Here is a 24,476-nt window from a genome sequence, read left to right on the forward strand (position 1 = left end):
TGCTAATCTACGTTTTCATAGTTTTAAATTACCTATGGTTAAACCGTTTAATTTTTAATTGTTCATGCGCGCATTTTGTTTAAAACTCCGAGGCTAAGTTAATTAAGATTAATTTATTATTATTAGTAATGGTAAATTTACTAAATAATTAGTATTATTATTAGTCTCTTGTAAGTGTGCGTAGCACTGATTTAAAAAGATTGATGATACCACGCGATGTACACCGACTACTAAAAATAAAAACAATGGGTGTGTCAAAGGCGGGAACTCCAGCGCATGCGCATAATTTCCGCTGCGCTCTCCTTTGTGCTGCATATCACAAAGTGACTTATCATTTCTTAGAGCACATTTTAGTGCCGTTTCAACGCGTTGCTATAACTTCCGTTTTGTCTGTCTGCCGCTTTTGGCGCCTTCGCATTTCACTCATCACCCAATGAGTTCCCGGAGGTCGACAGTGTCTCGCTTGTTTAGCAGGAAAACAAAGAATGGCGACGACGGAGACCAAACGAACGACACAACGTCAACGTTCCGCGCGAAAAAACGCTCGATTTTCAGCCCGGACAGCGTGAGGAACAAAGTCTTAACAGAAGGGAGGTCTGCACGCAACCTCGTTACCTGGTCAGTACCGGTAAGCACGAACGAGTCGAAACCGAGGTCGAAACGAAAGAAACCGAGGAAATTTGGAGAATTACAGACACTGGAGCGAGTGGGCGTGGTTACTCCGGCTGTCATGGTGACGTACAGTGGACCTGCTGAGGCGGTGAAGAGAACTGGAGGTGGTGGTGGTGGTGGTGATGCTGTCCGTTTGAGTCGAGACTTGAAGGCTCGTTACTGGTCATATTTGTTTGATAATTTGCAGAGAGCGGTTGATGAGATTTATGCTACTTGTGAGATGGATGTCAGTGTGGTTGAGTGTAAGGTGTGGAGTATGCACAACTAGAAGCATCTACAGTGTGTGTGTGTGTGTGTGTGTGTGTGTGTGTGTGTGTGTGTGTGTGTGTGTGTGTGTGTGTGTGTGTGTGTGTGTGTGTGTGTGTGTGTGTCATTGTGTGTGTGTGTGTGTGTGTGTGTGTGTGTGTGTGTGTGTCTGTGTCTGTGTGTCTGTGTGTGTCACTGTGTGTGTGTGTCTGTGTGTGTGTGTGTGTGTGTGTGTGTGTGTGTGTGTCTGTGTGTGTGTGTCTGTGTGTGTCACTGTGTGTGTGTGTGTGTGTGTGTGTGTGTGTGTGTCTGTGTCTGTGTGTGTCACTGTGTGTGTGTGTGTGTGTGTGTGTGTGTGTGTGTGTGTGCTGTGTCTGTGTCTGTGTGTGTCACTGTGTGTGTGTGTGTGTGTGTGTGTCACTGTGTCTGTGTGTGTGTGTGTGTGTGTGTGTGTGTGTGTGTGTGTGTGTGTGTGTCAATGTTGCAATCATTCTTCATTTTACTAGGAAGTGATTATGACATTAGACGTGTGTAGACGAGACTTCCAGTCTCTGATAGACAGGATCAAAGTCCAAGAGGCATTTGAGAAAGCCGACAGTGCAGACAGGTGAGTGCTTATACAATCAATAATTTAATTAATTAATTAATTAATTAACATTATTGAAGTTTGGTCACTCGTACATATTGGTATTCTCTGATGTCTTACAGACCAACATCGCTCGCTTGGGAGGTCCGTAAAACGTTACCAGGAAAGTCTTTTCATTCTTCTTCTCAAGATAGACACACAAGCCAACCGACGTCTCCAGCTATAGACCGACGGTCAACCGTATCTGCGGACTCCGAACAAAAACAAGCGACAATTTCGTGGGCTGACAGAGTGAAGGGAGTCAAACCCGTCGGCATTAAAATCCAACCAACGTGTACGGAATTGATCCCTGATGTTGGCCAGACGTCAAACAAAGAGAAAGAGATCCCGATTGCAGTGGAAACGAATTACAGTGTTGTGGACACCGATGGTGGCGAAGGTTGGGAGACGGTTAGAAGGAGCCGTGCAGGACGAGGAGCAAGACGACGACTAGAGAATGAAGATCAGTTCAGAGCTGAAGCATCAAGTGATAACAGAACAGACAGTAAAGAAACAGACACTACCAACCGTGCCTCTAAATCGGAGCAACACACACACACAGACAACATCACGATCTCCATTCAAGACACAACCAACGAAATCGGCGATCATCTCATTGCTAATATGTCAGAACAATCGGACAATAAGATGGACAGAACAGAGAACGACGATGCCAGTCAATCTGTGAGTGATGTTACACATCAATCTATCAGCAATCAAGCGACCAATTGCAGCAATGGCGACCATATCAATGATATTGATGGTTTGGTGATGGAGCCAGAGTGTGGTGTAACACAGGACTCTACGTTGCCTGTTTCTAATGTTACTGTGAGAGTCGATTCTGGTGTGTTGTATTCGAGTGAGGAAGATCTCGCTGTTGCACTGTTCGACGACGAGCGACCACCGACTCAGATGGGAGACGAACAGTTGGTCGTGTTGTCTGATGTGGAGGACGAGAGCAAGGGAAGTGTACGTCGGGAGGGTGGTGGTGATGCAGGTGTGTGGTGAGTGACGTGCACATTGGCTGTTGTTGTATTGTAGGTCTCACTTGGTTCGTCGACGCGGACACTTGATTGGCAAGAAATGGTGTCTCTATTTGATGGTACGGTTACTGGCACACGTTTTGTTGGTGTAGAGCTTTGGTTGTGTGTCTTGTGTGTCTATCTGCTTGCTTGTTTCTTTGTCTGTCTGTTTTTTGTTTGTTTGTCGGTCATTTTGTTTGTTCGTTTGTTTGTTTGTCTGTCTGTTTGTTTGTCCATTTGTCTGTCTGTCTGTCTGTTTGTCCGTCTGTCTGTCTGTTTGTCTGGCGTTCTGTCTGTTTGTGTGTCCATTTGTTTGTCTGTCTGTTTGTCTGTCTGTCTGTTTGTCTGTCTGTCTGTCTGCTTGTTGGTTTGTTTATCTGTCTGTCTGTTTGTTTGTTTGTCTGTTTGTTTGTCTGTTTGTTTGTTTGTTTGTCCATTTGTCTGTTTGTTTGTCCATTTGTCTGTTTGTTTGTCCATTTGTTTGTCTGTCTGTTTGTCTGTCTGTCTGTGTTTGTTTGTTTGTTTGTCTATTTGTTTGTCTGTCTGTTTGTTTGTCCATTTGTTTGTCTGTCTGTCTGTCTGTCTGTTTGTTTGTTTGTCTGTCTGTCTGTTTGTCCATTTGTTTGTCTGTCTGTCTGTTTGTCCATTTGTTTGTCTGTCTGTTTGTTTGCTTGTCCAGTTGTCTGTCTGTCTGTCGGTCTGCTTGTTGGCTTGTTTGTATGTATGCCTGTGTGTCTGTTTACTTGTTCGTTGGTTTTTTCAACTGTATACAATAGCATCACTTATCTTTCAGCTGATGCTGGATTTCGTGAATCTACCAGTTGGGCAGACAGATGTGAATCACCTCCAGAAACGAGATCACCTGGGCGAGCCATCCACCTTCATCAGAAACTCTCTTCTCCGTCAAGGAAGAGGTTATCACTCTCATTCACTGTCAATATGGTAGCAATGAGATTTATTAGTAAAGGAAAGTTTAACTATTGAATTGGAGGTTTGAATGTGTACACTTTTGTTTTGTATTCATGCCTGTCTGTCTGTCTGTCTGTCTCTCTGTCTATCTCTCTGTCTTTCTGTGATTAGTGATGCATCCCTCCACTACACTAGTCTAGAGTATTGTGAGATGCATCCCTCCAATACAATAGTCTAGTGTTTCAGTGAGAGGTTCTCCGTTGGCATGATCAAATTTCAGCACAGTTCTTTGATTCCAACGTATATTTAAACAGCAAGGTGCTGCCGACTTTTTGGCTGTTGTACTACAGCCATCTTCAGGGCAAATATTCAAATACTAGTAAATACAATGGAGTAGTTGTGATGTCATAAATACAAGTAACCAATAGTTGACCAGAACTATCTACACTAAGATGTACAATTATGATGAAACTTGGACTAGTGATATGTTGTTGTAGTCTTCATGAGGCTTGCCCAACATTTTGATAGTTCCATTCCCTCGTCCCTATTGATAAGTAGATGTTGTTGGTTAAGTTGAATGTGTAATGCCTCTTTCATCCTAAGTTGTAATGTAGTAGGTGCATGCGCTAGAATATGTGTACCATGCCAATCCATATTACATGTTTGATTCGACCATGTGTGTTCGGCGACTGCTGATTTCTCATTTTCCATTTTTCTGCAAAGTTTCCTATGTTCCTTTAGTCTTGTTGCTAATCTCCTTTTTGTCTCACCAATAAATGTCTTTCCACAGGCACATGGTATTTGATAAATGAGATGTGATTGATGTTCTTTAGGTATGGGATGTTTAACTTTGCATAACATATTCCGAAGATTTCTCCCTGACTTAAATGATACCCGAATATTATATCCTTTGCATATTCGTCGAATATCCTCGCTCAATCCTGAGATATAGGGTAGAACTATAGATGCACAGAAGGTATCTGGAGTAGAAGTTGAAAGAGATGAAGATTGAAGTGAAGGATGTAGAGTTGAATGAATAAAGTTGGCGGGGTATCCATTGTGCTGTAATACTTGTAGAAGATGATGCTGTTCTTGTTTCAAGTCTATGGGGGATGTGGTGACATTCTTGGCTCTATCATATAGACAACGTATAAGTCCTTTCTTTACATGATGTGGATGGTGGGAGTTAAAGTTGAGGTACCGGTCGGTATGAGTAGATTTTCTATATATAGTGATTATATAGAAAAATAGTCTAGTGTATTGTGGGATGCATCTCTCCAATACAATAGTCTAGTGTATTGTGAGATGCACTCTTCCAATACAATAGTCTAGTGTATTGTGAGATGCATCCCTCCAATACAATAGTCTAGTGTATTGTGAGATGCACCCTTCCAATACAATAGTCTAGTGTATTGTGAGATGCATTCCTCCAATACAATAGTTCCTGTGTAGTGTAGTGGAAAAATGGTGTAAATGGTCAAATTTGTCTGTCAAAGTTGGAAAGTGCAGCTCCATTGGTTTGTCATTTAATCCAAAGTTTCACTTGTGTAACCCTACTGTTTCAATTTCTGGCCAGTTGATTCCTTTTCTGGATGACGACAACTTCAGATTCCTTGGAATGCAAATCAACGGATACTTAAATACCTCTGATTTTAAGGAATCCCTGAAGCACAAGTTTGTCATCTGTTAGAGAAAGTCGACCAATGTCCTGCTAGTGTTTGCTACAAACTACGTTTATACCAACAAGGTATTCACCCTAGACTTGCTTGGTTACTCTGCCTTGTTCCTCTGGCTCCCAGCTGGGTAAAAAGTGACATCGACAGCAAAGTAACTTCTTACTTGAAGAAATGGACAAACCTTCATAAATAGGTTGTATTTAGATCAAAGTCAAGGCGGTTTGGGAATGCTTTGCCTTTCTGCTTGTTCAAAGATACTTCAAGCTTCCAAGTCTTCCTCTTTTATTACATCCAAAGACAACTGTGTGAGATTCTTGGCTACGGCAAAAGCTAATCAAACATTGAAAGCAGATCGATTTTCACCATTTAAAGAAAGCCTCAAATCACTAATCAAGTCACCTGGATGTTTGTCGTCTGCATTATATAAACAAACAAAACAACGAATCAAAGACGAACACCAACATCACCTTGAGTCCAAACTGAAAAGTTTACAAGTTCAAGGAACCACCAGCAGACCTGATGATAAATACTGTCATTCTTGGTCAAAAGTTGTCTGTCAACTATCCTCTTATAAATTATCTTTTATTCTAAATGCTGTGTCAGAGACTCTACCCACCAATGCTAATCTTACACTTTGGAAGAGGAGGTCTTGTGATCAATGCCCTAATTGTGGAAAAAGGCAGACCTTACTACACGTCTTAAACAACTGTCCAGTTCTTTTGAATAAAGGTCTATATAGTCATCGTCATGACTCTATACTGAGAATATTGTACAATATGGCAAGGTTGAAATTGCCCAAAGAAAATATTATCTATGCTGATCTCAAATGTAGTGATGTGCCCTTTCCTTCACACATTATTAATTCAAGGTTAAGACCTGACATTATTATTTGGAATGAAAGAACCAACAGAGTCTATATAATTGAACTGACGGTGTGCTATGAAACAAACTTTCAGTCAGCAAACCAACGCAAGTGTGATAGATACACTGAACTAGTCGAAGAGATAAGATCAAGTTACAATTGCCAGCAAATAGACATCTCTATTGGTTTAAGGGGTATCATTGATCATCATGGACTGGACCATTTTCTTCAAATCCTTAAAGCAACAACCAAGGAATGTAAATGTTTAATATCTTCAATCATCACTTGTTCTATTGAAGAGTCACACAGGATATGGATAATGAGAAATATGAAGTAACTGTATTATAACTTATTGCTGTTTACTTATTTAGTTTGATGTTTTGTGTACTTAGTCTTTTGCGCATGCATTATGAGGGGCAGTGCAAGAGATTATAGAACCCCAGACTAGCTTGTATATTTTTGGTACCGCGCTATTGTTACGTGTGTTGGTCTGGTACTAGCTAGTTGCTCCCTGTTTATTTCAATAAATGGGTCTAAACCGTGTATTGTGAGCTGCATCTCTCCAATACAATAGTCTAGTGTATTGTGAGATGCACCCTTCCAATACAATAGTCTAGTGTATTGTGAGATGCATCCCTCCAATACAACAGTCTAGTGTATTGTGAGATGCACCCTTCCAATACAGTAGTCTAGTGTATTGTGAGATGCATCCCTCCAATACAATAGTCTAGTGTATTGTGAGATGCATCCCTCCAATACAATAGTCTAGAGTATTGTGAGATGCATCCCTCCAATACAATAGTCTAGTGTATTGTGAGATGCATCCCTCCAATACAATAGTCTAGAGTCTAAATATCAGCTTATCTGCTCACATCTCTTCATGTACTTGAAGGTAACGTTTGGTTCCTATCCTCTTTCTCATCATCGACAACGTCGCCTTAATCGTAAAGTTCAGTCAACTGCAGTTACTCTTAAACGCTTACGGTCGGAGAAAAATGCACTATGCAGGAAGTTTAGGGAAGCCAAGCGACAAAACTGTTCTGAAGATGCACTAAAACTAATTTCCACTCAGTTCCACAAACTCATTCGTCAACATATTAAAATGAAGCAAGCTCTATCCAAGGCTCAGTCCAAGTTTTCTGCTAATGAAGCAAACAAGCTCTACAAGAAAAATTTTTGGTCTTTCTCTAAGTCATTGTTAGAGGATGAAACGTCAAATGTTGCTTCTAGCTTTTCTGCTGAAGAAACATATCAATTTTTCTCATCAACTTATTTCAAACCATCAGATGTGTCAACTCATCCATATTCATCAGATTTTTGTAAACCTAACTGTCCAGAGAAATCATTTGACATTCGTCCAATATCATATGAAGAAGTGTACAAGAAAATCAGATCAACTAGGAACCACTCTGCTCCTAGTCCACTCGATGGAATTCCCTACATTGTCCTTAAGAAATGCCAATCTCTAATTCCAGCTCTCTTGGACCTTTTTAACAATTGCTGGTTGTCCTGCACAGTTCCGCAGCAATGGAAAGTTGGAGTTATACGTCTCATTCCTAAATCTAGTGCAACAGAAAGTCCATCAGATCCAATTAACTTTAGACCTATTGCACTGACACCATGTATTAGTAAAATCTATACTGCAATCCTAAAAGATCGTTGGTGTGACTTCCTGCTACAGAATAGCGTAATGGATACTTGTATTCAAAAGAATTTTCTTCCTGATGTCAGTGGCACACATGATCATCATTTCAAACTATTCTCTGCTTTTTTGGATTTGAAGAGAAATAGACACACTCTATCTGTTTGTTGGCTGGATTTTGCCAGTGGATATGGTTTGGTGCCTCACTGGTTGATTAGAGAAAGTTTTAGACTACATCATGCTCCTAAACATTTACAAATGGCAGTTGAAAATCTTTACTCTGACCTGAAATTGATAGTCTCTACAAAACAGTGGTCTACCTCTCCACTTTGCTGCAACATAGGAGTCTTTCAAGGTGATCTATTTTCTGTTATAGTTTTCAACACGGTCATAAACATACTTGCACTTCAACTGAAACAAGTTCAACCAACTCTTGGATATAGGCTGCATAAATCATCCTGTACAATGGATGTACTTCTCTTTGCTGATGACATCTCTCTATTAGCAAAGTCTTCAAAAGATGTACAGAAACTTTGAAATGTTGTATCTGACTGGTGTCGATGGTCTAAATTAGTTATCAAAATACCAAAATGCAGCTGCTTGGGATTGGCATATAAAAGTAAAGATCATCTTCGCGATCCAACTATTTCAATATGTGACCAGAAAGTCCCATTTCTTGGCTATAAGTCATTTAAATTCCTTGGAATGCCCATTAATGGCCAGTTATCAACTACTGACTATAAGATCTTTGTAAAGAACAAACTCCAAGACTTGATGACAAAAGTTGACTTCTGTCCAGTTAGCAGCAGCAGAAAACTTCAACTATACCATCAGGCTGTATATCCTCAACTTACCTGGTATCTCTGTCTGCTCCCATTAGCACCTAGTTGGATGAAAACAGATCTTGATAATATTGTAACTTTTTATCTAAAGAAATGGTGTAAACTGCATCATTCAGCTTGTTCAGCTTGACTGTATTTGGATATCTCCAAAGGAGGCTTAGGATTGCCTCATTTATCCAACGCAGCTATTCAATTGCAATCTGCCAAATGTGCTCGGTTCTTAACATCTAAAAAAAAAGATGGCTGTGTCAGATCACTGGCAACGAAGAAAGCTAGCAACAACTCTCATCCTGAAAGGTTTTCTTGTTTCAGAGAAGGACTAAAGTCATTACAAAACCATCCACTATTGTCGTCCAGATCACTCGCACAGAAAACTAAATTCAACCTAAAAGAAGACCACCAACAACAACTTTTAAACAAACTAAAAAGTTGAAGAGTTCAAGGATGTATCAGCAGACTTAATTAATAATTCGGCGCCAGATATGTGGGCAAAGTGTGTTAGACCTCTACCATCAAGTCAACTATCTTTTATCATGAATGCTACCAATGAAACTTTACCATCAAATGCCAACTTAGTCCTATGGAAAAAGAGAACCTGTGACAAATGCCCTTTATGTCAAAGAAGACAAACGATTCTCCATGTACTGAACAACTGTGAAGTTTTAGTGAGAAATGGACACTATAATACAAGACATGATTCTATTCTACATCTACTATTAAAAGAAGCCATAAAATATCTTCCCCCAAGGTTCAACATTTATGCCGACCACAAGGACAGTTCCACTCATTTCCCTACTCATATTATTGCCACTTCTCAGCGTCCTGATATTGTTATATGGAGGAAGGATTCCACTAAAGTTTATTTTGTCGAGCTGACAATATGTCATGAAACTAACTTTGATGCTGCAAATGAGGGAAACAAAATAGATATGCAGAACTGATAAATAACATGAAAGAGGAAGGAATTATATGCAAACAGATCAACATTGAAGTTGGTTTGAGAGGATTTATTAACATCATTGGTCTCCAGCAGTTCTTTCATCTACTAAATATTCCAACAAAACACCAGCAACATCTCATGTCTAATATTGTCAAAACTGTTATTGAACATTTTTTAAAAATATGGCTTGTTAGAAATAGATTACATAGTAAGTAAGATTAGCTTAGATATAGATAGTTATCTTATATACCGTATTACCTCGCATAGAACAGCATGCCGTCATGGAATGAATTTTACCAGGGTGCTGTTATACCTCGAGGTACAACGGCATGTCGTTGTAAATGAGGATATTTTACCAGTGCCTCAAGTTGCACGTCTAACAAAATCTAATATCTTTTTAAGCGATACTACTAACTACTACTAAGTCTTCAAGAACATGCCATGCATAGAGATTACCGGTAAGCACTAATCAGTTTCTACTTCTTCGTGTTCCTCATCATCATCACTGTCTTGATCTGTCAAACCTGATGGTTCGTCATCTACTAATTGTTTTTTGCAAGTAGCTGTTTTATCTTTCATCAATGCATTAGTTTGACACGTGTCTCCTCCATTACCGTAATATTAATATCAAAAGATAGGCATCGTATTACTGTGACTACCGTACATCGCTCTATAACGGCACCTCATCCTATAACGGTATGCCGTTATAGGTACCAGCTGCAGTTGTAGCGGATTCTGGTAAAATTCGCTTATAACGGCATGCCGTTCTATGCGAGGTAATACGGTATTGCGTAGTGTACCAATAGTTCTATCTGTACTGTTGTTTGCGAGCGTTGTTTACTAACTGTATCTATTTTTAGTGTGGCACCACAGGATTGTTAGTCTGTGCTGGCTACATACAGTTGGTTTAGCTCCTCATTTATTTTAGATAAATGAGTTCACACCATGTATTGTGAGATGCATCCTTCCAATACAATAGTCTAATGTACTGTAAGATGCATCCCACCAATACAATAGTCTAGTGTATTGTGAGATGCATCTCTCTAATACAGCATAGTAAGAGATACATTACTCTAATACTTAAGTGCCCTTTCTTATAACCTAGTGACAAAACAGCTGATGAACACAAGAAAATGATAGAAGAAAAACAAGTTTGTCCAACTTCGATTCTCACCTCAATACAGCAAGACAATACTGTTACTGTTACATAGGTCAAAGCTCAATTACAGAGAGATCGATTGCAAGAAGAGAAAGCAGAGAAACTACGAATACACACCAAGAAGGTATTCATTCAGTGTGACCTCTAATAACAACACTAATATCCCTATATAATCAGAACTTGTTTGCATGATTGTGTTTCCTTATTTCTATACATTAATTGAATTTATTTTCTATTATTGCAGTAATTTAGTTCTCTCTCAATGCATTCATTTCTATTCAGGCCAGTTTATTCGATTAGGACTTAATTCGATAGGATTAAGCTGCTACATGACACTTTGTAGTCAATATACCATTATACATACACGGCTTCAGTTTGAACTCTAGAGCTGCCATTGAACACTTTCTGTCTGCATGCATTTGTATCGTCTATCTCTATCTATTCAAGTTCTACTGTTTAATATCTTCAATCAGGTCGTATTGTTTAGGTTCAAGAGGTACGTGAAATCAAGGACGAGCAGCTACGACAGAAGCGTGTCAACATGGAGCAGAAACTGCTGCGCGCTGAGCAACTACGTTCAACCATGTTGCAAGAGAGAATAAGGAAAGCTCAAGAGGAAGAGATCAAAGTGATGCAAAACGATAGAGTTTACTTGATTAGCACACATCAGTAGATTTTGTGTAGGTAAGTGAGATCGCATTTATCAACTCACTTGAAGCCCAGAACAAGAAGATGGAAATGCAAGAGAAGCAGCAGGTGCCATATGTTACTCCAGTCTGTCTGCCTTCATTATTTATTCACAGTTGACTGTCTGCATAGGGACAAGAATCACGGCTGCAAAACATCGAGGTTTCTTGGTACAACTTCTTAGATTTTATTAACTGTGGTCTTACAGATTTCTGCAAATAGGAAGAGAGACAAAGAAAGAGAGAAGAACAACAAGCGAAAGAAGATGCCGCTCAGGTGGATTACTTGTGTATTATTAATTAATTAATTATTAATTAATAACTAATAAATAGTAAATGATTAATATAATAAATTACAATTTATAGTAGATATAAAATATAATAAATCTATTAATATAATAATTTGCTGTAAATAATAATTAATTAATAACACAAGAGTTTGAGCTTGGCTTGGGTGGACTACCAGAAAGCCTGTGACAGCGTGCCACACAGTTGGTTGCTCCAATGTCTTCAGATGCATAAGATCAGTCCAGTCTTGTGCAGTTTCCTGTCATGTGTGATGAAGAGTTGGAGGACATCGATGTTGCTTTCCTGCGGGAACAGTACGATCAAGACAAGGCTTATGCAGATCAGTAGGAGTATTTTCCAAGGTGACTCACTTTCTCCACTTCTCTTCTGTATGGCTCTCAATCCTCTGAGCGAAGAGCTGAACAGAACCGGTTACGGCTACCGGATGACCACTGGGCATGGTGAGAGTGCCAAACGTCAGCTCATCAGTCATCTACTTTACATGGATGATCTGAAGCTGTATGGCAGAAACTCTGATCAGTTGGATGGGTTGTTGCACACGGTTCGTACCTTCTCTGATGACATCCAGATGAAGTTTGGTCTGGACAAATGTGCTGTTGCACACTTTGTCAACGGCAGGCTATCTGGACACAACTCTGGAGTGACGGTAGGAAAAGTGGACACCATCAAGTGTCTTGAACCAGGTCAAGTCTACAAGTACTTGGGTGTAGATGAGAGTAACGGTATTCAGCACAGCATGATGCGGGAGAGACTCCGTTGCGAGTACTTTTGCAGAGTGAAGGTGGTTCTCCGGACTGAGTTGTATGGTCAGAACAAGATTCTAGCCATCAATGGGTTTGCACTACCGGTTCTCACTTACGGTTTTGGTGTCATTCATTGGGGGTGCACGGACCTGCAGCAGCTCGATCGACGGACCAAAAAGCTCCTCTCTATGCACGGTGTCCACCATCCTGCTGCAGACGTTGACCGACTGTACGCTCCTTGCAGTGATGGGTAGGGAGTTACAACAGGTGGAGTCGACATATCAATCTTGTATTGTGAGGCTGAACTGTTATCTTGCTGACAGTTCTGATCCTTTCATGCAGATGATATGGGAGTGTGACTCCGGAAAATCTTCACACTCGATCAAGCACATGGCTTGTCGCTTTACTGCACAGCTGCAGAAGAGTCTTGCTTCGGACAACAAGTCGCAGAGCTTACACAGGAATGCATCCATCTCGGTTGAAGGTGGCTTCGAGCAAGCGCCTGAAACAGATGCGAGACATTACCGTACGTGTTGCAGTTCTCTTCGTGTGCGGTCCTGGAGCGGGAAGCCTATGCACGGGCAGTATCGCCGTCTCACTGAGCAACCGCCTGTGGACATGAAAGAGACCTACAGATGGCTAAAGGCAGCGAATCTTCCTGCTGCAACTGAGGGACTAGTTGTTGCTGCTGCTCAAGACCAAGCTCTTCGGACTCGGTACTATGAGCGCAAGGTTCTACACCATGATGTCAGTCCTACTTGCCGCATGTGCAGTGTAGGCCTGGAAACAGTCGACCACATTGTGGCAGGCTGTAGTGCTTTGGCACCGACGGACTACACTGATCAACACAATCAGATGACCTCCATCATTCACTGGGATGTTTGTCGCCATTTTGGGGTTCCAGTGGAGACGGATGACATTACTATGATGTGGGATACCACCATTCCCACTGCCAGGAAGATCAAAGCCAATCGTCCAGACATCTGTCTCAGAAATAGGAAGACAAACACTTGTCTTCTTATTGATATCAGCTGTCCTGCTGATGGCAATATTGGCAGGATACATGCTGAGAAGTTGGCGAAGTACAGCGACTTGCGAGTGGAGATAAGCTGCATGTGGCATTATCAAACACTGGTGGTTCCGGTGGTCTTGGGAGCTTTGGGCAGTGCGTGCAGGTATTGCACGGTGGCTGGACATTATTCCAGGTCATCACAACCTGCAGCACTTACAGAAAACAATGCTTCTGGGATCTACTCGGATCCTTCGTAAAGTCATGTCTTCTTTCTAGACAGCCATGATGGTCTAAGTACTTCTGCAGCAGGGTTTGCTTCTGGTACTTGTAATAGACTTTACAAACCAGACTGATCTGGTTGAGCACGACAAACTAATAAATAGCAATTGATTAATATAATAAATAGCAAACGATTAATATAATAAAGTACAATTTATAGTAGATATAAAATATAATAAAAATAATAATTAATTATTAATATAATAAATAATAAATTACAATTCATAGTAAATATAATAAAAACTAGAATTTTAAAAACTTTTTCTCTGAAAAAAGAAATTGATGTAGGGATTATCTAAAAAGTTACAGAAACAAGATCTATAGATAATACGAACCAAAGGCAGACATCATTGATGAATCCTTCCAACCTCCAAAATGTAAAATGTAGGGAATGTGGGGGTTGGAAGGATTGACTAATGATGTCTGGCTTTGGTTCATATTATCTAAATCTTGTTTCTGTTACTTTTTATACAATCCCTACATCTATTTCTTTTTTCAGAGAAAAGTTTTTAAAATTCTAGTTTGGTAAGTTTTTAAGAGCACAAAAGCGCAACATAGCTAAGATGTATGTCTTCATTAGCGCCTGTAAGCCTTTTATAAGCATGTCTAAGATTAGCGTGTTTTCATTAGCGTTAATTAAACCTGTTTATATGTAACAGCTTTCATTAGACATGATTCAGAGGTAGTTTACTCAAGTGGTTTTTAGGTCTACGGGGTATATGTATGGTACCATGGTATCCTAGCGCATGTTGCACGAATATAGATCCTAATTTTTAGTGCCTTTGCATTGTTCTTTCTTCCGTGCGTGTATAATTGAATATGCAACGACAGTTGGAATAGAACATGGCCTAGTAGTCAAAGCCAAAGATTATCACATATGGGATATGCGTTGCAAATGTTGGGTTCCCGTATAAATTACTATGTGTACGTAATTATTTGTCATTTTTACTCCTGTGTGCGACGTAGATCACAAACAATTTCAGACTAGACCGGACAATGGCAAACATGATCGAATTACACAGTTCTGGTGGTAGACTCTTTCATAAACTCTTTGGGCCTAGTTGATTGGCACTTCATTCATTGTCACTGGTTGCCATGGACAAGCATCGCAAATACTGCTCTGTGATTGGCCCGAACTGTGTGTGCAACGGCATTGATGGCGATCGAAGGATCAAATCTGCTTGAAAGAAACACAAATTTTTTAACATTCCTTTCGGTTTCTTTCACCAACAAAAGAATAGAGTTCAGGTAATTCTAAAGCGCTTTCTAAAGTTTCACAGCCGTACATAACGTACGAAAAGAGATATTTGTGGAGAAGAAGAGAAAAAGCAGAACAAAATTGGTGCATGGGCCTCCAAGGCTAGCAACTGTTTTCTAGGCTGTTAGATGATTATTGACCAAAACAAAAATAGGATATAGTACACGACGTGCAAACACTTCATTTCGTTGATTTTGAGAAATTTTAGTCTACATTTACTATGTTTTCTAAGTGTGCAAAAAGACGACCACGCCCCACAACGCTCCAAACCTGGGCAATCCCTACATACAGGGTATTACCGTACCCTGTGATAATAACAAAATAGTAACAATAAATATAAACATACACATCAACTCTTCATCCCACCAACTCAAACACATATATCTAATTTATTTAATCCACCATGAAACAACGAACTTGTGTGTTAGGAACGAAAACGAGTTTTGGAAGCGGAAAGGTTGGCTCGACTAGAAGAGATGAAACAAAAACGAAAGGAACAGGTACATTCTTGTCATATGCTGTTTGAAAGTCTGCACTGGTTGTGTGTGTGTGTGTGTGTGTCTGTTTGGTGTGTGTGTGTCTGTTTGTGTGTGTGTGTGTGTGTGTGTGTGTGTGTGTGTGTGTGTGTGTGTGTGCACGCCTGTCTGTCTGTCTGGTGTGTGTGTCTGTTTGGTGTGTGTGTGTGTGTGTGTGTGTGTGTGTGTGTGTGTGCGTGTGTGTGCATTTTTAAACACCAGATGTTCCACAGTCATCTTCACTGTTACGGAACTTCTCGTCTCCAAACTCGAGCATCGGATCGAGCCATCATCACTCAGGATTGTCACTTGATGTAAAGTTTAGATGTCACGTTCGTGAGCTGCAGGTGTGTGATGAACTGATGTGTAAAGGTTGAGGGCGGCAGTGATGTTAATGGCAGTCAGCGGTCTTCGTGTGCGGTTGAAGAGTCGCGTGTGTTGCAAGAACGACTGAAGAGCTTGAAGAAACGAGTGAAAAAATTGCGACAGAGAATGAGTTCCAAGTCAGTTGTGTTGTAGTGATGATGGGGAACAGCACGATGAGACAGACAGTAGCCATACAGACAGTAACCATACAGACAGTAACCATACAGATAGTAACCATACAGACAGTAACCATACAGACAGTAACCATACAGACAGTAACTGGACAGACAGTTGACGTGTGTGAAGGTTTTCTTGATAGAATCTTCAATGGATAAACGTGTCTCAAACAGAGACAGACGGATGGATGGACAGACAGATGGACAGACAGACAGACAGACAGACAGCAAATACATGAAAGAGACAGACAGACAGACAGCAAATGCATGAAAGAGACAGACAGACAGACAGACAGCGAATATAAGAAAGAGACAGACAGACACTAAATACATGAAAGAAACAGGCAGTCACAGAATGAAGGAATCACTCAACAAACAAACCGGCTGGTAGGCGGACAGGCAAACGGATGGCCAAACAACTGATGACAAACAGGATGAAGAATTGCTAGACAGTTAGTATATTCTCAATGGACATGATGACAGCACCAAGTTTACACGTTTCTCATATATATATATATATATATATATATATAGAGCAACTAGCTATGAAAGCACACAAGCCAGTGCAGTGCCATCAACCCTCACTGATTCACCAAACAAAACCAGGCAAGTGACCGACGTTTCTCTGTGCTCAACAAACAATCCGTGATTTTTGTCTGTGTTAGAATCCAGAAAGCCGTCAAGGAAATTGGTAAGCTCCTTCGATCTCAGACAGGCGTGGGAGTTTGGCCGGATAGCAGTGTGGTCTCCCTTGATAAAGCGATGATAATCTTGAGACATTCTTTGGAGCAAAACGTAAGACAACAGTTTGATACGCATACGTGGACATGCACCACACAGTCTACAGAAGACAACCGTGCACAAACACACACACACACACACACACACACACACACACACACACACACACACACACACACACACACACACACACACACACACACACACACACACACACACACACACACACATGCGGAAAGAAACTCAAATTCATGTCTCTGCAGCGAGGAACACCCACATAGATTGAACGTACCGCACTTGGTGAGTAGTATTAGTCGTGAAACGGACTGCTATGTTGCCCTACGTGATACAAACGTGTCTGAATTATCAAGTCGGACACTTTTATTCTCATCCTGTTAGCCTCTTGTATTACCTGATTTCCAACTCTGTTGGTGTTATTACATGACCTAGTGTCTCTAGTTTCCGTCTTCGTTGATTTTGAAAGCACAACGAGACTCGATTGGAAAGTATCTGATGAGAATGTACTGAGACTTCCACTGTGTTCTAACTGAGTGATGGTCGTTGTGTGATTCCACTTTCTAGACGACTTTTCTAGCTAAGAGGTTCGCAACAGACGGTCACAGCCATACCGCCGGTCTTATATTACTGTCTCTCTGCTGCACACAGTCTCATCCTTCATTGAGTTGGTGAAGAAGTAAGAGAACAGATGAGGACCTATGGACGTTTGCGTAGGCAAAGTTGAGGCGCCATATCTTCGATTGTGGAGACCAAAACATTAAATTCAAATAACGCGTAATTGTTGATAACGTCAGAGTCTTCTTAATGGAGTTAAGTGACTACACTTAAATGTAGTCTAGCAGTCCAGTTGAAGACGAGACGGAGTGTGTAAACGACGTCATTAAGCCACAGTATCTTGTCTGAATATTTTAGCATCATTGTACAGTCTGACCTTTCATACTTGACTTTGATGTTGCTTGTGGTGTTTGTAGTGTGGAGGTGATAAAGTTGCGTTTCGAGTGTGTGCCGGCTTTCCGACGTTGTTCCGCGTTCTGTTGCTTGTGGAGACTTGTTCTAGCAAAGTGTGTGGTCCTGGTCCTGGTGGTGTCAATGCTAGAGAAGGACTTCCTCTTAAGTCTGGCCATCTGGGTATTCTTCTGTGTTTTGTTTTGGCAAACTGTCAAATTTTATTTAGGTTGTTCACTAATGTGTGTCGCGTCCTAATGCTGGCGTGCCATCAATGTGGCGAAAGTTGTCACTATTTGTTGTTGATTGTTGAGTAATAAGCTGGGTTCTGCTGTGGATTTGCTTGCATGGAGATTAGCCTCATTGCAACAAGGGAATCGTTTGAGTGGATTGCCATCCGACTCATTGGCTTCATCAGTAATGGAGCTGTTAGCAACTTCAATGGCAGGGATGTCAGGAGGTGAGCAGTATACACAGAGTCGAGTGGATCTTGTGAGGTACTTAACTGTCAACGGTCGATGATGAGTAGCTCAAAGTCAGTTTGTTGTCCAGTTACCTTGTGTGTCAAGGTGTGGTGGAGAGACTTCATCTGTTACTGGCAGAAATCGAGAAACCAAATGTTGTACAAAGCGACGTCGGAGAGTTTGTGAGGACATCTCTACAACTGATGGTCGCTTTGACCGAGATGATCCTGCCAAGGTGAGACACACGGTGTCTTGTGTGATGAACATGAATTCACATGGTGGATTGTTAGAGAGGCACCCTTCGACGTCAAGTCTCAGGATGCTCCACAACTTGCATCAGCTTTCAGCTACACTAATCTTCTAGGTGTGTTACCATGGAATGTTGAAATTTGATATACTCAAACGTCCTACTTTGACCAACGGATACCTCAACAGACTAATGACCCCATGAATGATATGATATTTGAGATATGCTTGTAGAAAAACGAAGAACGGAGAAAAAGGATGCGGTTTTCATACACGCACACACGCACACCGCAAGGCAGATTGGAGGATGACCCACAGATTGTCCATGAAGACAAAAAACCTAGACGGAACCATGCATGTCCATAGACTGACTTTAGAACTTTGATGTTCCATTTTCTTTACCATGATCTCTCCCTCTCTCGTTTCTTTTATTTATTTTTTGTTCAGATATTCTCCGTCTTCTCTATGTCTTGCTGCTGCATGGCGGTGCTCCTCGTTACAGCAGCTGTAGCCCTCAACCACTCATACAGTCAACAATCCATATCACAACAGATGCATTCCGGCTTCTCAACCGGATAGCTCGACTTGACCTAAACACAGTGCAGGTACTTTCATTCTCTAGAGTTGAATTATTGTGCGAGTTTGACGTCTTTTTGAGTAGACGCGTTTAGGAGCTGAAGGAAATAGTCTGGAATTCCGGCATGTGACGGGATATGTTCTGTGGTGCGTAAGGGTTTATCCTTACTGATGCCTTGCGTTTCGCTCAAGTTGATTGTGTAGGTATTGTTCTAAGCACAAAAACGAGTCGCTACTTCACGAGGCGATTGAATTTGTTGGGTATTTTGTTGTCAACAATCCTTCTGGTCAAGTAAGGCCGCTGAATTTGATTTGATAGTTATGCACTGGTGTAGTCAACAGTAGACAGTTAGACATTTTATTCCAACTCTTGTTTCTACTGATTAGCTTTACTGCCAAAGTTGCATTGTGGCTTAATTAAAGACAGGGAGGGTTGTGTTTGTGTCTAAATCCATGTGCATCATACAACTATGCTAATACATTCTATATGCATGTGGTAACAACTAATGATGTCCAGCAACCACATACTGCTGTAAATCACAAAACTCTTCTAAATGTCCACATTTTGACAATTTAAACAAGTTTGTGATCAGTGAGCAATTGAGGGCAGACACCAGTTGTATGTCTGTCTACTTATCTGTCAAATTCATTTATTTTCAACACAATGAGCTGTGTGTACATCACCAGCAACGGTAAAAGAGCAGTCTGTCCATCTGTCTATTACTTCTCTGTTTGTCACTTGGTATGGATGTTGGAAGTTGTTAGTCCATGAACGTGACCAGCATGCAGACAAGTACAGCAGACAGAATATATTCATTCAATTCTGTAGTATCTCAATCCACTATATACACATATGTATAGTCATAACGCCAACAGTTGTAGTCCTATACGTATGTGGAGAGACGCAGAAAAACCATGCTGTCTACTAGCCTAAAACTATAACTTATAAGCATACTCATGCCATAACACTGCTTTCTTTTTTCTGAACGCAGGCTTTCTTGCAGTCCGGAAGGAGTCCTACTCTTCTCCAGCTTCTCTGCTGTCTTCCTTTCCAATACTTCAGTGATCCAAGGTGTGATCATATCATACTCATCGGCTTCCAACCGATTTGTCTCACTGACTTCATTCTCAATAATTCAATTCCTAGATTAACGAGAATCCTTTTCCCTACTCTGATTGCCGCCTGTTATAACTGCCCTGCAAATAAATTAATCTTACAACAGGAGATGAGCTGTGTCTTACTAGCTACATTTATAGACGTAAGCCCGAGAGACTAGAAGCCATCAGCCCGCCCGCTTGTCAATGTCTGAATTGTTTCCCTTATAGGAGCACGTTTTGCTTAGAAGCTCAACAGCGCCAATAAACACTGCATACTGCGACGGTGAGTAGTGATGAACGGTCAGCTCTATTATTACAGTGCTAAACCAACTTTTCATTTGTGTGTTAGTGAAAATGGATAGCGATGCCTTTGCATCTCGTTTCCCAGTCTCAGAATGGGAGAAGGCCAGCGCTTTCTTGCGTGAATAGACAAATGGGGTTAGTCTACTACAAATAATCAGTACAAACCGACGCTCTTGGCGGTCAGGCGTGAGTTTGATTTCTCACTACAACAATCAGCAGAGGTACTGTACAACGAGACACTGGGTTATGAACACAAAGACTGGCTCGTTGTCTTCAAACATAAAGTTTTATTATTATTATGAAATCTGAATAGTATTGCGGAATTCATAGCTCTTGCTCTTCCTTTTGTGTAAAACTTTATCTGCTAACAACTGAATACAATAGTTCTGAGATGTAGAAAACCTCTCGAAGGCACAAAAATAACGCGGCCTTCAGTCAAAACGAATAGAGTAGATATTACGAAAAAGGCAACTCTGCACTCTAAAGGACATTTCTTAACATAAATGCCAATGTGAAGCGAAATGAACTCTTCGTAGTCGAATTCACGAGTTACCATGCTAGCCATAGTAGTCATTTCCATCCATTGCAGCGAGTATGCTGTGAATAAAGTAGAACGACTGTTGGCTTGAAAGCAAGACATCGGCTTATGGCTTTATAGTAGAGAGGAGTGAGGTGGGTACAGAGGCGGTGGCTCGTCCATGTGTGGGTAACTCACTTGATGTTGCCACAGCGGCATTGGATAGCCTAGAGGCTGTTGATGTGGAGCTGTAGGTATAGTCTGTAGCTGGTGATACATCGGAGGCATCTGTGTGGGACTAAAGTGTTGAGAAAGAGGAGGTGGTGGAGGTGGAGATCCCAAGTGGCTAAACATTTGTCCGGTCACTGGGGTGGTTGGGGTATGTGGCTCGCCAAAATGGTGTTGAGGCATCCCTTGCAAACCAGGCTGTGACGAGCAGCTCGACAGAACAGGTAACACGTTGATGGGACCGGGTGTCAATGGTGTCGCTGGTGTTCCTGGGCCAGGAATTGTTGGGATACTCGGCAGTGGAGGTAACAGGCTTCCCTCTGTCCCAGGCAGCCTCATCAGACCATGTTGATCCATACCTAAAGGTATAATGATTGGACCCTGAAATCAGTCTCTGTTAGAAACACGGAAATAAGAACTACAAGCATCATCTCTCCCACCTGTCTTCCTTCCTCGGGCCTCTGTGTCATCATCGCCTTCTTCTTGTCTTTACATCGTTTGTTCTGGAACCAGACGCGTATTACACGAGGAGTGAGCCCAGTCAGCTCGCACAGTTGCTCCTTCATGAGTGCATCGGGTCTGGGATTTGCTGCATAGCATGTACGCAGAGTGTGCAGCTGCTTCTCAGTGAGAACGGTGCGGACACGTGCAGGCTTGTCACTGGTCTTTTTCTTTTCTGTCAAGGAAGAGATACCAGAATTAGGCTCTCATTAGACACGCACATTCCTTTGTCTAGTGCTATCATTCTCCGTAGAGGAAACACAATATGATTGATTGGAAGTACAAACGGGCGTGTGCTATACCAACAACCGTTTGTGATAATGTCTCAAGCTAGACTACCTAGCTGTCATCCAATTGTGCCTCTCTTACTTAATCACTGTTGCTCATGACTCTAATGGTTTGTTGTAAGGTACAGTGGACTTTGACCTGATAACTTCATATAACTTCATATAAGGGCACAAATGATATCGGTGCTATCCTCATCACAGGGCAGTAACTTCCACTACCATCTGTGGGTGGGTGCCTTGTACTGTGATCTACCAACAGAACCTCCAGATTCAATGTTTGTGTTAGAAGATTTCAAACAAGTCATCTCTTTCTGTCATTGTCTTATATCTAGAGCATGGGTCCGTGCGACTAGATGGTTCAGTGTGTCAGTGTGCATTGAATTATACGTGTATTTAGTGTACTCACTGGTTTTTGTGTGGGACTTGTCAGTCGAGCCTGCAGGTTCACCTAGGCTGCCTGTTTTCGATGTTGGTTCAGTGCTCACAGGTGGGATCGTACTGTCTGGAGTCGAACTCGTACTGCTGCCACTGCCACTCGCACTCCCTCCTTTCAAAGTCATGCTGTCTTGGGTCGAAATCAACGTCCCTCCAGCTGTTTGCTTTCTACTGCTGCTACCAGCTGGCATTGGCTTTTGTTGATGTTGTAAAGTCAACTGCCTTCCAGCATCACGATCTGCCTTGCATAGGATGCTGCCCGAATTGGTCAAATAATACATATCTCCTTTTGTTAATCTTCTGTTGCAAACGGAACAGCTAAAGCAGTCGGTATGATAGGCCTGCTGACCAGCCCTCATAACATAGTCCTGCTCTCCAATTGTCAATTGACACTTCGGGCACTTGGTCCCAAATAACCTGAACACAAACAGTTGCACTTCAAAATCTGCATTTAGCCCGAAAGGGCGGTCTGAACTTGATTCGAGGAATCCTACTGGCAAAACCACATTTTTACGAGCAAATAATGGGCGTGAATAGGAATTCCACGACCCACATTGCCACAGGCCCACATACTACTCGTCACGAGATGCCCATATATGGTCAAGTTATGGAGAATGGTTCTAGTTCGGTATTTCCAGCTGCACGCGCATGCTGTACCGCTTTAGTCTACCTCTACACCTTAAATTAGTGCACCGACCAGCCCTCGTGCACTCTCTCGTCGCAACCACTCTGAACTCCAACCCACAAACGCAGCAAACAGAAACCCAATCACACGGAGCAACAAGCCAACCACGACTGCGGTTTGAACGTTGACCGCAGGGCGAGCACGAGCACAATGACAGGCGAGCGACATACCACGGAATGTTGTACAGCAGGATACCAAATCAATTCGGTCGCAGCTGATCGCAACGGGCGGTTATCTAAAGCAAACAATCTTATCCTACACGGCGTAATCGCGTCCGAATGGCTTCGCCTCTGCCATGCCAGCGCCTAGACGTCAAAGCTCCTCGGAAATACCCCAACAGCAACCATGGAAGGTCTCGTCACCATACGTGTTCTGTTAGTTTTACTCAAGCGTCCGTTTTTAGTGTCCGCTTTCGGGCAGTTGTAGCGTCCGGCGGCCTTGGGCGGCCTTGGTAGGCTTTGTGCTGACGCACGGTGAGAAATCTCGTCCACCGACGCACAGGAAGAGACGCAAAAAATGACGGACCCTCGACATGATGGACGGTAGGAAACCCCCTCTCCCCCGACTCACCGTTGATAGTCTCTCCTGCAGTAGATTCTCTCCTGTTTGACGTAGCAGTGAGATGTCTCGTCCAGTCGGGCATGACACTCACTGCAGCGGAGACACCCGGCGTGCCATTCCAGATCGGGAGCGACGCGCAGTATGTACCGATCCTCGATGGGCTGGCCGCAGCCCGTGCACGTCGGAGGAGGTTTCTTCATGGCAAGCCCTAGAACAGGAAAGGAAACTGAGCACCGTCAAGAGTCGACACTTAATAATTCAAATCGCCTTCTAATTTGTTGCAAATTGCGGTCTTCCACGGTAACTAAGTAGTCCAACTAACGATACAACTCTCGCGACGCGGCTAGACACAATTATTTGCCCTCGCTCGCTGCTCTTTGAAAGGAAAAGTTAGCATACTCGTGTAGTGTACTCATCACATGCGCCCTAACCCTAGCCCTGTCACCCCCTCCCGGTGAGTGTAAGTCGACCAACCTGCAGCCCCTGCTTCTGCCATCCTCAGCATTGCCGCATGGCCAGGGGTGAGTCTTCCCGCTCGAACGAGCTGGAACAGTAGCGCAACGTGCAGCAGATCTCGACCGGCTATCTGTTTACGATCAGCTCTCACCTCGATCAACAAATCAAGTTTGCCAATGCCCGGCTACCAGAGATGACAGCAGCGCGTGTGCGCGTCGCCCTTCGAGCGTTCCGACACCCCGTCGGGTGCTAATGACGCCAACAATTGGACAAAGAATGAAAAGTAGCCGAGTGTTGGGGTGTCACCTTAACGTGTGTTGATACTTAACACTCGGATCCGCCTACAACTAACACCTGGTTGGTTAGAACACGTGTCACCCACACCATAATAAGCGACGCCGGCTGTGGCAAGAAAACGTGCGTACAAAGCCTTACATATTCGTCACAAAGTTATTGACAGTCCATTTTAATCTCGT

General features: G+C 42.2%; 2 protein-coding genes across 4 annotated transcripts; one reads left to right on the top strand and one right to left on the bottom strand.

Moving 5' to 3' along the window:
• The first annotated feature begins 315 nt into the window (after positions 1–315).
• Positions 316–20,608, top strand: LOC134192432 (S phase cyclin A-associated protein in the endoplasmic reticulum-like). The gene is made up of 28 exons (XM_062661171.1): positions 316–919; positions 1,425–1,525; positions 1,627–2,512; positions 2,585–2,645; positions 3,359–3,479; positions 10,542–10,587; positions 10,648–10,719; positions 11,083–11,223; positions 11,280–11,351; positions 11,415–11,444; positions 11,505–11,558; positions 15,311–15,427; positions 15,631–15,711; positions 15,770–15,900; positions 16,474–16,545; positions 16,605–16,734; positions 17,670–17,826; positions 17,873–17,885; positions 17,952–18,140; positions 18,196–18,342; positions 18,398–18,471; positions 18,801–18,958; positions 19,015–19,076; positions 19,134–19,221; positions 19,922–20,001; positions 20,077–20,188; positions 20,256–20,310; positions 20,377–20,608. Exons 1-28 carry the CDS (start codon positions 434–436, stop codon positions 20,454–20,456), a joined length of 3,816 nt encoding a protein of 1,271 aa, XP_062517155.1. The 5' UTR covers positions 316–433; the 3' UTR covers positions 20,457–20,608.
• On the bottom strand, positions 20,595–24,452 carry LOC134192672 (insulin gene enhancer protein ISL-1-like). 3 transcript variants are annotated; one of them, XM_062661422.1, is made up of 6 exons: positions 24,152–24,452; positions 24,019–24,088; positions 23,554–23,752; positions 22,270–22,715; positions 21,516–21,751; positions 20,595–21,456 (listed from the first exon to the last, which is right to left on the bottom strand). In XM_062661422.1, the coding sequence occupies exons 2-6, from the start codon at positions 24,047–24,049 to the stop codon at positions 20,983–20,985; spliced, it is 1,386 nt and encodes a 461-aa protein (XP_062517406.1). In that variant the 5' UTR covers positions 24,050–24,088; positions 24,152–24,452; the 3' UTR covers positions 20,595–20,982. The 3 variants fall into 3 exon arrangements, with proteins under 3 accessions (XP_062517406.1, XP_062517405.1, XP_062517407.1); XM_062661421.1 differs by having other exon boundaries at positions 24,019–24,452; XM_062661423.1 differs by lacking the exon at positions 24,019–24,088 and having other exon boundaries at positions 24,152–24,451.
• Positions 24,453–24,476: the final 24 nt, after the last annotated feature.

The sequence above is a fragment of the Corticium candelabrum genome, chromosome 16 (genome assembly GCF_963422355.1).
Source record: "Corticium candelabrum chromosome 16, ooCorCand1.1, whole genome shotgun sequence".
Lineage (NCBI taxonomy): Eukaryota > Metazoa > Porifera > Homoscleromorpha > Homosclerophorida > Plakinidae > Corticium > Corticium candelabrum.

Coding starts and splice junctions, on each gene's coding strand:
- LOC134192432 (XM_062661171.1), top strand. CDS start 434: ATGAGTTCCCGGAGGTCGACAGTGTCTCGCTTGTTTAGCAGGAAAACA. Junction 15,712..15,769: donor ACTCAGGATTGTCACTTGAT/GTAAAGTTTAGA, acceptor TGATGTGTAAAG/GTTGAGGGCGGCAGTGATGT. Junction 18,959..19,014: donor TTGACCTAAACACAGTGCAG/GTACTTTCATTC, acceptor CTTTTTGAGTAG/ACGCGTTTAGGAGCTGAAGG.
- LOC134192672 (XM_062661422.1), bottom strand. CDS start 24,049: ATGCTGAGGATGGCAGAAGCAGGGGCTGCAG. Junction 23,753..24,018: donor GGCAGAAGCAGGGGCTGCAG/GTTGGTCGACTT, acceptor TTCCTGTTCTAG/GGCTTGCCATGAAGAAACCT. Junction 22,716..23,553: donor TGCAGGAGAGACTATCAACG/GTGAGTCGGGGG, acceptor GTTTGTGTTCAG/GTTATTTGGGACCAAGTGCC.